We start from the raw sequence: 13,790 nt of genomic DNA, 5'->3' as shown, positions 1-13,790 counted from the left end.
ACTGGCCCTTCGGCCCTCCAAGCCCGTGCCAACCATGCTGCCTGTCTAAACTAAAATCTTCTACACTTTCTGGGTCCATATCCCTCTATTCCCATCTTATTCATGTATTTGTCCAGATGCCCTTTAAATGTCACTATCGACCCTGCTCTGTGTTCAATGAGTTGGATGATGCAGTTTGTGTGAGCCATACTTTTAAAAGCATCGTCGCCTCTTCTCATCTCCAAAAAGAAAATATTTCAGAATGCCAACACACTAGCTGACTGCTGTTTTAAATACTGGAATTCAAATTTTCTCCTTTTTAAGATATTTCCATTTGCTTAAAATGCAAGTAAGCATTTTGCTGACCATTATTGTAGGTTACGTAGACTAATATGGTTATGTTAATTGGACATGGTTGATCCTGTTTAAATGTTTAACATGCAGCCAGGAGTATATCCCTTTAACTGAACTATTGCAGACTGTAAGTTGTCCTCAACCTCTAAAATACCACATTTGCCTTTTTTTGAGCATGCTGGGCCTATTGCAGTTCAGTTGGACCCACATGCTGTTCATTGGGTTGAGGTAGTACTGAAGGTGAGTGATACTTCATAACTGTGAATACGAGATAACTTTCTCAGCTAAAAGTAATTATTTTGTTTTTGTAGTTGTCCCCAACACTGCTGCAGCTGCTATTCCACGAAGCCCTCTAAGCCCAAGCCCTCTGAAAACGCCACCGGCAGCTGCTGTGTCACCAATGCAGGTTAGTAAGTAGTCAATGCACAACGAGCTGCATTACGGTGGAGTTTTCCTATGTTCCTCCTTCCTGAGGTGGTGATTATTGAAATTGGCTACCAGTCTGAATATTGATGTACCAAATGCACGTACCAAATATTTTGAGGTTCTTGGGCATGCAACCTTCTTTGCTTCATTCAGTCAGTTGTTTTACTGTCCTTGTTTCCTTACAAAACATTCAATTTACACAGCCTGGAACAATCACAATAATTGTGGAGAATGTGTATTAGACTGATCATTTTAATTTCTAAAGAATGTTCAATAGAAACAAAATCAATGATATTTATTTGTCGTGTATCTATGGACTTCATTGATATTAATGGTCTAAGAACTAAGTGAGTATCTACAATCTGTATAGCTTTTTGTTTTACATTCACACTATTATGTTGCGCAGATTAGTATAACTAGCAATTGAAAAAGGCAGTAGCAGTCGTGAGAATGGTTGTACTGTGACAAAAAGGGGGCAGTGTTGTACACCATGGAGAGAAAGCACATCTCCATCATTGTGATGTTTTCTTCCGAAATATTAATTATCGAGTCATAGCCTTATGGGTTTTACCCCACAGAAAGAGACACTTTGGTCCATTGTGTCTGCAAGGGCATCAATCACTTGCCTACTGTAATCTCATTTTTCCAGCAATTGGTCCATAGCCTTGTATGAAATGGTGTTTCAAGTGCTTCTTAAATGTTGAGGGTTCCCACCTCTACCACCCTTTCAGGCAGTGAGTTCCAGATTGCCACCAACCTCTGGGTGAAAAGGTTTTTTCATTAAAGCCCCTCTAAATTTCCTACCCCTTACCATAAATCTATACCTCCTGGTTATTAACCCCTCAGCTAAGGGGGAAAATTGTTTATCCTTCTTGAAGGTACTTAAAATTTAAATCTAAAGTGGTTAAATCATCATATCCTTAACGTGTGTGTATTCTGTCTCCTGTATCCGGACTGCCTTGGGACCTGACCTAAGGACTGGTGCAATATTGAGCCAGTTTCAGCCTGTAAATCTAATCCCACTGTCACTGATGATTCGAGGTGAATGTTGTAAAGTCTTTGATCTCACATAATATATATGCGTTTATACGACAAAAGAAACTGCATTCTACTCGGCCATATTGAAGTCTCCAATATCAAAGTGTTTTAGGATTGGATTGGACTGGATTTGTTTATTGTCACGTGTACCGAGGTACAGTGAAAAGGTTTTTTTTGAGCAGCTCAACAGATCATTAAGTACATGGGAAGAAAAGGGAATAAAAAAAAATGTACTTTTTTGGATATTACCTTATTTTTGGATATTACCTTCAAAAGAGCTAAATTCTAAACTAGCAAAGTTACAAAACCCACCATGGGCTGAATTTGGTTAACTGTTTAAGCTAAAACGATAAATAATTTAATAGCAAATAGTGTGCTCATGGGTGTTTTCCGATCTGTCTAAGTACAGTCTAAGCTGCCAGGTCTGCATGATTACCAAACTAATGATGTGAAAACTATCTTTCTCTTGCCAGGTCTGTATGAAATGAATGAAAATCACTTCTTGTCACAAGTAGGCTTCAAATGAAGTTACTGTGAAAAGCTCCTAGTCGCCACATTCCGGCACCTGTTCGGGGCGGCTGGTACGGGAATTGAACCGTGCTGCTGGCCTGCCTGGGTCTGCTTTAAAAGCCAGCTCTTTAGCCCTGTGCTAAACCAGCTGATTGGAAATGATTTCCTGCAGATTGTTTCTACTGTCTGTTAGTACCTGTATACCACTCCTTGACCGTTGGATAGCCAGTTGAAATGTCTTGCTCAGATATTAGTGCGCAGGTTGAAACCTTAGGTGCTCCACCATAACTGACCAGTTCCTGTTTAAAGGACTAGCATTTATGGGCCACTGAGTAAGATTTTATGTCCAACATTCATGAGCTGTTTGAAATATTTCAGGATGATGTAACATATATCTACAGCAGCTTGTAAACTTGGATGAGGTTCTGCTCACAAGCATCACTCAAAAAAAAGAACTGAGGATGCTAAGGTGTTGGGAATTTACCTGCTCAAGGTAACCTCTTCCAAAGCAAGGTATTCAGTTCTGGGGTGAGCAGCCAGAGCCAAGTCCATGACGCAACGTGTGGTTCAGCTGCACAAGGGGGTACAAGAAAGTGTGGAAGAGTAATAATGATAGGTGATTTGACTATTAGGGGACAAGACGAGCGTTTGAGTAATCCCGAAAGTGAGATGCAGTCTATAGCCAGAATTTAGGGAGGTAGGTAGAAACAGAGCAAGCAGGAGTTGCAATCTCCTGATTACTCCTTGTGCCAGAGACAAGTGAGTGCAGAAATAAGAGGATAACGTAGATTGCACAAGACTAGCAAATAGTAAGTTAATAGGTGGGGTCAGAGTACATACTAAAGTAAGAATAGTAAAGTCGCCATAGTCTCAGGTGACCATAGGCTGCCTTCCCCTTTCTGAGAGGGAGAGCTGACTGGTCGTGGTTTAACCTGAGGATCACCGCACCTCAGGCGAGGGGCATGGTTGAGAAGGTGGGCCTTCCTGAATAACCTCAGCTGGTACAGGAATGGGACCTGCCCTGCTAGCCTCGCTTTGCATCACAAGCCAGCTGTCCAGCCAAACTGAGCTAAACCAGCCATATAAATACTGTAGCTACAAGAGCAGGCCAGAGGCTAGGAATTCTGCGGTGAGCAACACGCCACCTGACTCCCCAAAATGCCTTTCCACCATCTACAGGGTACAAATCAGGAGTCTGATGGAATACACTCCACTTGCTTGAATGAGTGCAGCTCCAACAACACTCGAGAAGCTCAACACCATTCAGGGCATAGCCCGCTTGATTGGCACTCCTTCCACAAACATTCACTCTCTCCATCACCGATGCACAGTAGCAGCAGTGTGTACTATCTACAAGATTCACTGTAGAAACTCACCAGGGCTCCTTAGGCATCACTTTCCAAACCCACGACCACTACCATCTAGAAGGATAAGAGAAGCAGATACCGTGGAACACCACCACCTGGAGGTTCCCCTCCAAGTCACTCAATCCTGACTTGAAAATATAGCGGCCGTTCCTTCACTGTCGCTGGGTCAAACTACTGGAACTCCCTCCCTAACAGCATTTTAAAAATATATATTGTATTCAGGTATTCGTATAAACAAACAACAAACAGAACAATTGAAAGCAGAAGTGAAATTGTACAATGTAATAAATAACCAGCACCCATAAACCCCACCCCAGCCGTACCCCCTTTTCCCAATGTGCCTTCCCCATTTTAATTCCCTAAACACCCTCCACCTCAATCCTCCTTAAACAAATCCATGAACTGCTTCCACCTCCGAGCGAACCCATCGACCGACTCCCTCAAAATGAACTTGACCCTTTCCAGCCTTGGGAATTCCGCTAAGTCAATCACCCATACCTCGCTTTTGGCGGGTCCAAGTCCCTCCACCCAAGCAAAATCCATCTCCGGCTATCCAGGAGGGAAAGACCAAGTCATTGGCCTTTCTCGTCCCCTGGACTCCCGGGTCTTCCGATTCCCACATATTGCTATTTCTGGACCCGGGCCACCTTCAACCCCAACACCTCTGAAGTCACGTCTGCCTTCAGACTCCTCTAGTGTGCGAACACACGTGACATTTGACCGGCTCATTCTGCTCCCTCATGTTCCACGTGACCAGACTGGACGGGGGTTCCCTGCTCCCCTCCTCTGCCGATCAACCATATCCCTTTTTGGGCCAGCCCCCGGCCTGTGTGATGCGACTTTCCAGGCACTCCCTCGGATGTCCACCGACATCACTCCCTTTCCAACTGCGCCACAACAACCACACCCTTGTCAGCAGCCCCCCTCCCCCCAAACAAAACAAAAGCCGAAACCCCCACACTTCTGCCTACCTCCTGATCACCCTCTATGTGCTCAGGTTAACTAGCCCGCCCAGCTAGCATGACAGTCCTTACCCAAAGCCTCCACATTCCCTCAAGAAACTGAAAAATGGTGCACTCGTCCTTGATGCTCCCCAAGCGCTCTGCCATCAAACCCAACAAAACATTTCAAAGGAGTAAAAGTAGAAAAGGTTCTCCAAAAACCACCAAAAGAAAACACCTCGCACCTCCTCAAAGGTTCAGTGTCCTTCTCCTGGCAGTCAATTGTCCCTCAAGAACTCCATTGCGTCCTCTGGCGTATCAAAATAATATTCTTGATTCTGGAAAGTCACCCAGAGGCGGACCAGGTACAGCACTCCAAACGTCACCCCTTCTAGAAGAGGGCAGCCTTGACGCAATTAAACCCGGTCCTCCTCTTCGCCATGTCTGCATCCAGGTCCTGGTACACCGCAATTCGTTCGGCTCACATGTGCACTTCCTTGTCTGCCTCGCCCACTGAAGAATCTTCTCTTTGTCCAAGAGGTGGTGCAACCGCACCACCATCGCCCTCAGCGGCTCGCCTACCTGCGGCTTCCTCATCAATGCCCTGTGTGCTCGGTTGACCTCCAGAGGCCGGTCAAAGACCCCTTCCCCCACCTGCCTCTCCAGCATTTTGGCTAAATGTATGCCAGCCTCCGCTCCTTCAATGCCTTCGGGCATCCCCACGATCCTCAAATTCTGCCTTATGGATCAGCTCTTCAGATTCTCCACCTTCTCCTTCAGCCTCTTTTGGGGGTCCCACACCACCTCACTTCGGCCACCAATGTGATGAGCTGCTCATCGTGCTCCCCCCACCAGCACCTCCACTTTCTGGCCCTGGGACTCCAGCCTGTGCTCCATTCGATCAATCCCTGCTTTGAGCGGCTCTACCAATGTGACACAATCCGCCAGGGCTTCTCTTCTCTTTGCTGGCTGAAATTTTCATTTTTAAAAAGTCCACCAGCTGCTCCATTGACAAAACAGACCCTTTGCCCGCTGCCATCTTAACCTGTGGCGCACCTTGAAGACTCTCCTGCTCCAACAGCTCCCTTCTTCTCTACCCACTCCTAGTTCATGGATCGATCCACTACCCACATCAGAGGAGTTACACCTTCTCCTGACACTCCAACACCTCTTTCCATCCAGAATTCTACCCCTCAGACGGGGAAAGGACCGAAAAATTCCACCTTGAGCGGGAGCTGAAATGTGGACCGCTCACTCCATGGCCGCCACTGGAAGTCCCTCCCTAACAGCATTGTATGCGTACCTACACCACAAGGGCTGCAGCGGTTAAAGAAGGCAGCTCAGCACCACCTTCTCGAGGGCAACTAGGGATTTATCTACAGTGCACCATTCTGAACAATTAGACACACTTTCTGTCAACAACTCTTTTTTGGTAATCAGTCATCAACCTTCAACATCTGCTTCCTCAATGGAGCTGGTGACCCTCAGCCATGTATTCTGCAGCTTACTCTCTCTGAGCAAACCTTTCCTTTGCTTGCAACCAGATCACATTAAAGTTCGGGAATGGTATATATTGATAATTTAGTTCATAGATTTGTTTTTTTGAGTTATTTCATTACTCTGACATAACCTGTGTGGGTGGGAAGTTCCTTTATATGTGCTGCGTAGAAAAGTGCTGTTAGATATGAAATACCATCACCTCTCTGGGGGTTCCTTGTACACGGCCAAATGCATTACCCAGCCTGAATATATTTGTATTGTTTTCACAGCTGAAAAATCAATTAATAATTCGGGACATTGAGAGCAGTACAGCAGGGAATTCTTCTTTCCAGCTTTTAACACCCCCCTACCCCAGACTTTGTACTATCCTTTTATCCAAATGAGGCCCGGAGAGGTGGAAAATTGCACTAAAACAATTGATATAGATTCAGTTTCTTGATTTTCTCCATTTCTTTGCAGGGATTCATTTGGTTCACTGGGGAACTTGACTGGTCTGTAAGAATTGGGAATTTACAGCATACAGATTTAAAAACTTAAATCTACATGGTAGAATATATTGGGTAGAATAACACGATGCACCATACTCCTCCTCCTTGGTATTCTTAAAGACTTCCAGCTCTGATATAGAGTAACCTCTACTTAACTATCCAGATGTTTCCTGTTATTTCTAAGGCTCAGCATTTATTCTATCCATATTCTACCTCACTGTTCCTCCTTCACTGGCTGCGATTCTCTGAAAAAATTTCAAAGTTCATTTGTGGCGGGTTTTTCGGGGAGTTTTCCAGTTCCCCACCGCTATTCAATGACACTTAGTCATTTTTTTGGGCCTTGGGAAGTTTCTCGCTGGTTTCACCGACACATAGATTTTGTTTTAGCACTGGGTAGCTGAAATCCGAGATTGGGCCGCCGTTTAAAAAGGTGCCTCCATCTCTAAGTGAGCTTGTGGGTCCCCCACACGCCCCTCCCAAGGGCAGTGTTACCCTCCACACACATGGGCACTGCCCAACACCCCCAAGTGACACCCCGCTATGGAGTCCCTGGGCTCCCCTTCCTTCAGACCCCCCCCCCCCCCCCCCCCCCCCCCCCCCCAACACACACACACACACACACACACACACACACACCTACCCTCCTGGAGGCCTCCACTTACCTGCCCTACACACCTACACCCTTAAAACCCCCCTCGACCATATATTTCATGGTCATGGCCCCCCTCGGGCCCCTGACCCTTGGCAGTGCCACTTTGGCACTCCACCTTTGCACTGGCACCCAGATAGTGCTGCCAGCTTGACAGTGCCATTCGGGCACCTTCGCAGTGGCAGGGTAGAAGTGCCAAGGTGCCCACATTCCTTGAGAGGGCCAGGGGGCCACCCTGCACTGCCTCCGACCACGCAGGGGTCTTCGATGGCCCGGGAGACCCCCTGGGTGCTTATCTGCCTGGTCCACATTTGTGTGGACCATGTTGAATGGTGCCAGGCTGGGGAGGCTGGTGGATGCCGGGTCCGTTCGCCGACGCTGGGTTTAAAGGGTGGGGCCTTTTGGTCACGCTCTTTTGGGCAGGATTCTGACTCCGACGCCTTTCAAGACTTGGGTGAATTCCGCTCGAGGGCTCTCCCGAAATTCGACGGCTGTACCACACTCGCGCTTGAGCACCACATGGCTGGTAGATCACACCCACTGTCTTCAATTGACTATAGTAACACATTGGCTGTGATTCTCTGGCCATGTTGCGCTTGAGGGAGAGCGCGGCCACAGAATCCCGGGTGAGCCCTCGCCTGGGCTTCCTGGCAGCCTCCGCGATTCACAAGATTCACCCAAGTCGGACGAGGTGTCTGATTCGGAACTCTGCCTTAAAGGGGCAGGACTAAGCAGCGTTCATGGAAGTAGGTCTTAAACCTACTTCAGACCTATTTTCCCGGGATACACCGGCCTCCCTCGATTCTCCAGCCTCTCCAGGGAGGCTGCAGCCAGGCACCAATCAGTGCTTGTTCATAAGAATGTGAACAAGGTGGAACAGCACTGCCAAGATGCCTGGGTGGCACTGCCAAGCTAGCTGGAGCACTGGCTGGGTGCCAGGGTGGCAGTGCAAGGGTGCCTGGGTGCCAATGTGACACTGCCAAGGATCAGGGGGCAAAGGGGGCCATCCCCAAGAAAGGAGGGTGGGGGCGGTTTGAAGGGTGGGGGTGTGCAGAGCAGGTAAGTAGAGAGCTCCGGGAGATGGGCGAGGCTGACTGAATAGGGTCCTGGAAGGGAGGGGGCTTGGTGGGCCTGAAGAGCGGGGAGCTCCAGGGACCCCCATCCTCACTTGTGGTGGGTAGGTGGTAGGGTAAGTAATGCCCATGCATGTGGGGGGGTGACGTTGCCCATGGATTGTGGGGGGGATCCACAATCTCACTTGGAGATCGGGGCGCCCTTTCAAAATGACGGTCCAACCCCAATGCTAAAAATAAATTCCAAGTGTGGTCTAAACTGGTGAGGAACTCCCCAGGGCCCAAAAAAGTCATTTAATAGCAGTTGGGAATTCGCCCACAACGACGGTACGAAACTCCCTGAAAAATACGCCACAAATGAACTTCAACGTTTTTCGGGAGAATTGTGCCCATTGTTTTAATGCCATTCCAGAAGCACCCCTCAGTAATTTAACTCAATTCCTCTTCCAACCACCTTCTTCCTTTGATGGGGTGTTTCCCCTACATTCTCTGGTGAGATCCTGTAACTTGACACGGCTAGTTACTGCCTAGATGTGTATACTGTAAATAGTAGCTTACTCCACCTCATTGTGCAAGCAAATTTATCATTTACTTTGAAAATTGCTGACCTTATTTATGGTCTAAAATTTTTGTCAGTCCAAATGTATTCTTCAGTTAAGTACAACACTATCTTTTCCTGAGGCCTGCAGACTTCAGGGTAAAACCACCCCACCCCTTTCTGGAATCCCAGTCAGACAATGTTGGCCTGTTCCAAGTGTTTTTGTTTATTTTTTCCCTGGATGCAAGTGAGCTATCAAGGCTGACATTTATTGCCCATCCTATAACTGCCCTTGAGAAAGTGGTGGTGAGCCACCTTCTTGAATTGACAGTGCTGTGAGGAAGGGAGTTTCAGTATTTTAACCCAGCAACAATGAAGGAACAGCGCTCGCAGGTGCCTTTTCAGCAGCTTTTGTGTGAATATCCTTCATGGGCTTGAGCTCTGTTGCGGGTTTGGAATTTGCATTTCTACTGAGGCATGGATAAAAGAAACATTGGGGGGCGATTCAGCAGCCTCGTCGCGCCCAACCTGGTGTCGGGACGAGCCCGCGGAATTTTGTGAGAGGCCTCTCGCAAGGTTTGCGATGCTTGAATTGGTTTGCGAGGTATTGCAATCTGGATCTTGCCCTCACTGGGTGTGATCCAGTTCAGCATATTTAAATGAGCCGTACAGATCCACACAAACTTAGACCAGGCGTCACGGGGTGGGGGGGTTTAAGGCAGGGTGGCACCCTGGCTCAATCTGTGGCACTGCCAGCCTTGAACTCTGGAAGAACTACCTGGGCACCCTGGCAACACCATCATGGAACGTCCAGGGTGCCCCGGTGGCAGGGTTTCCCGGAGGCCTCACCAAGGTTTTGTGGTTGTTTTGGGGGGGGGGGGGACTTATATTGAAGTCCGCTGATTGACACCCATTGTATTGGCACGTGGTTGCTGGATTTTGATCATGGGGAGAAAAAGAGAACTGCTCTGAAATGAAGAAATTTGGCACAATATTTCATTCCCTCACCAATATTTTTTTGTTTTGTGTGATATTTCTCACGATGCTGAAAATGTCCCAAGTTTGAAAGTAAGAACGTGCAGAGAGAGAGTTGCCAAAAGTTTGTCATTAATGGAAATAATTGACAAACCGGGAAAGGAAAAGAAGGAAAATAGCACACAATGGTAATGGTGTTACAGAATGTGTATATGGTGAGGAGGCAATAAAACTATTCAAGGGCTGTTGGCTGGTACCAGACATGCGCTATAAGCATTTTCCTGCTTAGCATTATATATGGACCATTTCGAAAATGTATGGACTTCTTGTCATCAATAACATTTGGTGTTATCCACTGGCTGCACATCTCATTGATTAACAACAGCTTAAAATAACGTGCCTTTTTACAGTGCTTTTAAAGTAGCAAAACGTCTCCAGGCACTGTACAGGAACCTAATCGAACATAAATTGGCGCATGTTAGAAAATGACTAAATTCATGGCCCATGAGAGAGATTTAAAGCAAAGGAGGGAGAAGATTTCTGCTGATAAGAATAGAGGGCATAGGGGGGCCTCCAGGGGTAACAGGGCAGGGTGACGTAAGGCCATTGGAGGAAGTTGTCCAGCTGCAACTAAACAGATAGATAATGCAACCAAATGAGCCAATCCCACTTAGAGGAGTGAGGCTTAAGGGAAATGGGGCTGTAAAAATGAGCCAGAGAGAGAGAAAGGCCTTTATTTGAGGACAAAGGCATCAAAGGCCAAGGTTGACAGAATGATCAAACAGAAGTCAAAAAAAGAAATCTCATCTGTTGTCAGTGCATAGGAGCAAAGAGTGTGAATGGTCTGGTAGAAAAAGAGGAAAAGTCTCTGCTGCTGTGATTTACTTGTTTACAAAGAGGGAAATAAATTAGAGCTGCTGTCTGGCCTTATTAAAACACATTATTTTTATGGAGGTTTGGATGCAATTTATTCTTTGATCAGTAGATGGTGATCCGTCACTGAAAGTTCCCTCTGCAGTCACTCGCAGATGCTGCACTAAAATGCATGTCTGCGAAAGCAAGTCAGTTCATACAGTTTGGTCATGAAATATTGGACAGGAGTGCATGTGTGTGGGAGTGTTAACTTCATTCTGTGCTTTATGGACAGTATTATTGGTGCTCATGTTACTGTTAGTACACATCTAGAAATTCAATGTTGTTGGTAATGTTGTCTCTAATAAAAGCTGGTGTTATGCGTAAGGACATGGGGCATGATTTTCTGGCTCTTCCGCCTTGGTGGGATCTTCCAGTCCTGCTGACAGCGATCCTCTGCTGCAGATTCCCCGGCGGCGGAGGGTGCGAACAACAGGAGTCATTGATAGCAGCGGGCTGGAAATCCTACAGTTGGCCAATGGCAGGCCGTTTCCCGACCCGCAAAACATGCCGTGGAGGGGGAGGAACATCCTGCCAATGGATTAGAAATGATTATGAGAGACAAAATGTCTGGCTCCGGATCTGATTCACAAGGTTTTTGAGAAATTTTATGAGAGGTTGTACAGGTCAGAGCCACCTGGGGGAGACCATGAGATGCAGGAATTTCTAGATGGGTTGGAGTACCCGAGGTTAGGGGAGGGGGACAGCGCTACAATAGAAGGAGTGATAGTGGAGCAGGAGATAAAGGATGCGATTGGGAGGATGCAGTCGAGGAAGGTGGCAGGGTCAGATGAGTTTGCGGTGGAATATTATAAAAAGTCAAGGATAAGCTGGCACCCCTGATGGGGGGGATGTTTGAAGAGGCGATAGGGAAGGGGGTGTTGCCACAAACCTTGGGGCAGGCATCCATTTCCCTGTTGCTAAAAAAAGGTAAGGATCCGACGGAGTGTGGGTCGTATAGGCCCATATTACTTCTGAATGTGGACGCAAAAGTATTGGCGAAGGTACTGGCGGGTAGGCTGGAGGAGTGCCTCCCGAAGGTCAGACGGGGTTTGTGAGAGGGGGGCAGCTCTTTTCAAACGTTAGAAGGGTATTGAACGTCTTTATGGCACCGGCAGAGGGGAAGTAAACAGAGGTGGTTGTGGCATTGGACGCTGAGAAGGCATTTAACCGGGCAGAATGGGGGTACTTGATGGCAGTTCTGGAGCGGTTTGAGATTGATTAATATTCCAAGATTTGTGAACTGGGTAAAGCCGAAGGCGAGTGTCCGCACAAACAACATTAGCTCGAGATACTTTTCTCTCCACCGTGGGACGAGGCAGGGATGTCCTATGTTCCCCCTGCTCTTTGCACTCGCGATTGAGCCATTGGCCATCGCATTAAGATGTTCGGGGGTATGGAAAGGAATAGTGTGTTGGGGGGGATGACTTGCTGTTATACGTGTCAGAACCGAGTGTGTCGATAGGGGAAATATTGGAGCTGCTTCGAGTGTTTGGGTCTTTCTCGGGGTACAAACTAAATCTAGACAAGACTGAGTATTTTGTGGTGTCTCGGCCGGGGGTGGGGACAGGGGTCGGGGGCCTGCCGTTCCATAGGGCAGGGACTCACTTTAGGTATCTTTAGATGCAGGTTGCCCGGGAGTGGGGGGGGGGGGTTCCGCAGATACAATGTTTCTAGTTTGGTGGGGAGAGTGAAAGCGGATCTGGCAAGGTGGGATGGTCTCCCTGTGTCACTGGCAGGTCAGGTACAGGCGGTTAAAAAGAACATGGTGCCGCGATTTCTGTTTATTTTTCAATGCCTACCGATTTTCCTGCCAAAGGCTTTTTTCAGAGAGATTGAGGAAAGGATTACTTTGTTCATATGGGGAGGGAAGGTGGCCAGAGTTAGAAATGTGCTGCTACAGAGGGGAAGGCAGGCAGGTTGGGTCTTTCGAACCTGATGTATTACTACTGGGCGGAGAAGGTGCAGAGCTGGGTCAGAGGGGTTGATTCCCAGTGGGTCAGAATGGAGGAGAGTTTGTGCAGGGGTCGGGATTGAAAGCACTAGCAACAGCGCCGCTCCCGATGGCCCCGGAGAAACAAAAAAAAAAAGAAAATTGCTTATTGTCACGAGTAGGCTTCAATGAAGTTACTGTGAAAAGCCCCTAGTCGCTACATTCCGCTCCTGTTCAGGGAGGCTGGTACGGGAATTGAACTGTGCTGCTGGCCTGCCTTGGTCTGCTTTAAAAGACAGCGATTTATCCCGGTGTGCTAAACCAGAGCCTATTCAGGGAAATACTCAGGGAGTCCGGTAATAATAGCTTCAACTTCGGGTTGGGGGCAGGGTCAAGGGAAATGCCAATTCGGGGGAACCACAGATTTGAGCCAGGGAAGTGGGATGGAAATTTTCGGAAATGGGAGGAGAAGGGGATTAAGGCACTAAAAGATTTGTTTCTTAGGGGTCGGTTTGCAGGATTGAAGGAGCTGGAAGCAAAGTATGGGCTGGAGCAGGGGGAAATGTTTAGATACATGCAGGTTCGAGATTTTGCCAGAAAGGAGATGCAGAGCTTCTCGGTGGAGCCGGCTTCCACATTAGAACATAGAACAGTACAGCACAGAACAGGCCCTTCGGCCCTCAATGTTGTGCCGAGCCATGATCACCCCACTCAAACCCACGTATCCACCCTAGATCCATAACCCAACAACCCCCCCCCCCTTAACCTTACTTTTTATTAGGACACTACGGGCAATTTAGCATGGCCAATCCACCTAACCCGCACATCTTTGGACTGTGGGAGGAAACCGGAGCACCCGGAGGAAACCCACGCACACGGGGAGGACGTGCAGACTCCACACAGATAGTGACCCAGCCGGGAATCGAACCTGGGACCCTGGAGCTGTGAAGCATTTATGCTAACCACCATGCTACCCTGCTGCCCCGAGGTTGCTGGAGGAGGTGCTGACAACAGGGGAACTGGAGGAGGAGGTTGTGTCGGCGGTTTACGGAGCTATTTTGAAGAGGAGAAGGCACCACTGGAAGGGATCAAAGCAAAGTGGGAGGA

At 47.8% G+C, this 13,790-nt stretch overlaps 1 protein-coding gene across 8 annotated transcripts in view; it reads left to right on the top strand.

Moving 5' to 3' along the window:
* specc1la (sperm antigen with calponin homology and coiled-coil domains 1-like a) overlaps positions 1 to 13,790 on the top strand; it is a 389,888-nt gene that overhangs the window by 159,209 nt on the left and 216,889 nt on the right. For all 8 annotated transcript variants that reach the window (XM_038794043.1, XM_038794051.1, XM_038794093.1 and 5 more), the window contains one exon: positions 645 to 739. In XM_038794043.1, coding sequence (XP_038649971.1) covers positions 645 to 739 — 95 coding nt within the window. The remainder of the gene's footprint in view (positions 1 to 644; positions 740 to 13,790) is intronic.

The sequence above is a fragment of the Scyliorhinus canicula genome, chromosome 1 (genome assembly GCF_902713615.1).
Source record: "Scyliorhinus canicula chromosome 1, sScyCan1.1, whole genome shotgun sequence".
Lineage (NCBI taxonomy): Eukaryota > Metazoa > Chordata > Chondrichthyes > Carcharhiniformes > Scyliorhinidae > Scyliorhinus > Scyliorhinus canicula.
This window is presented reverse-complemented; position numbering and strand designations above follow the sequence as displayed.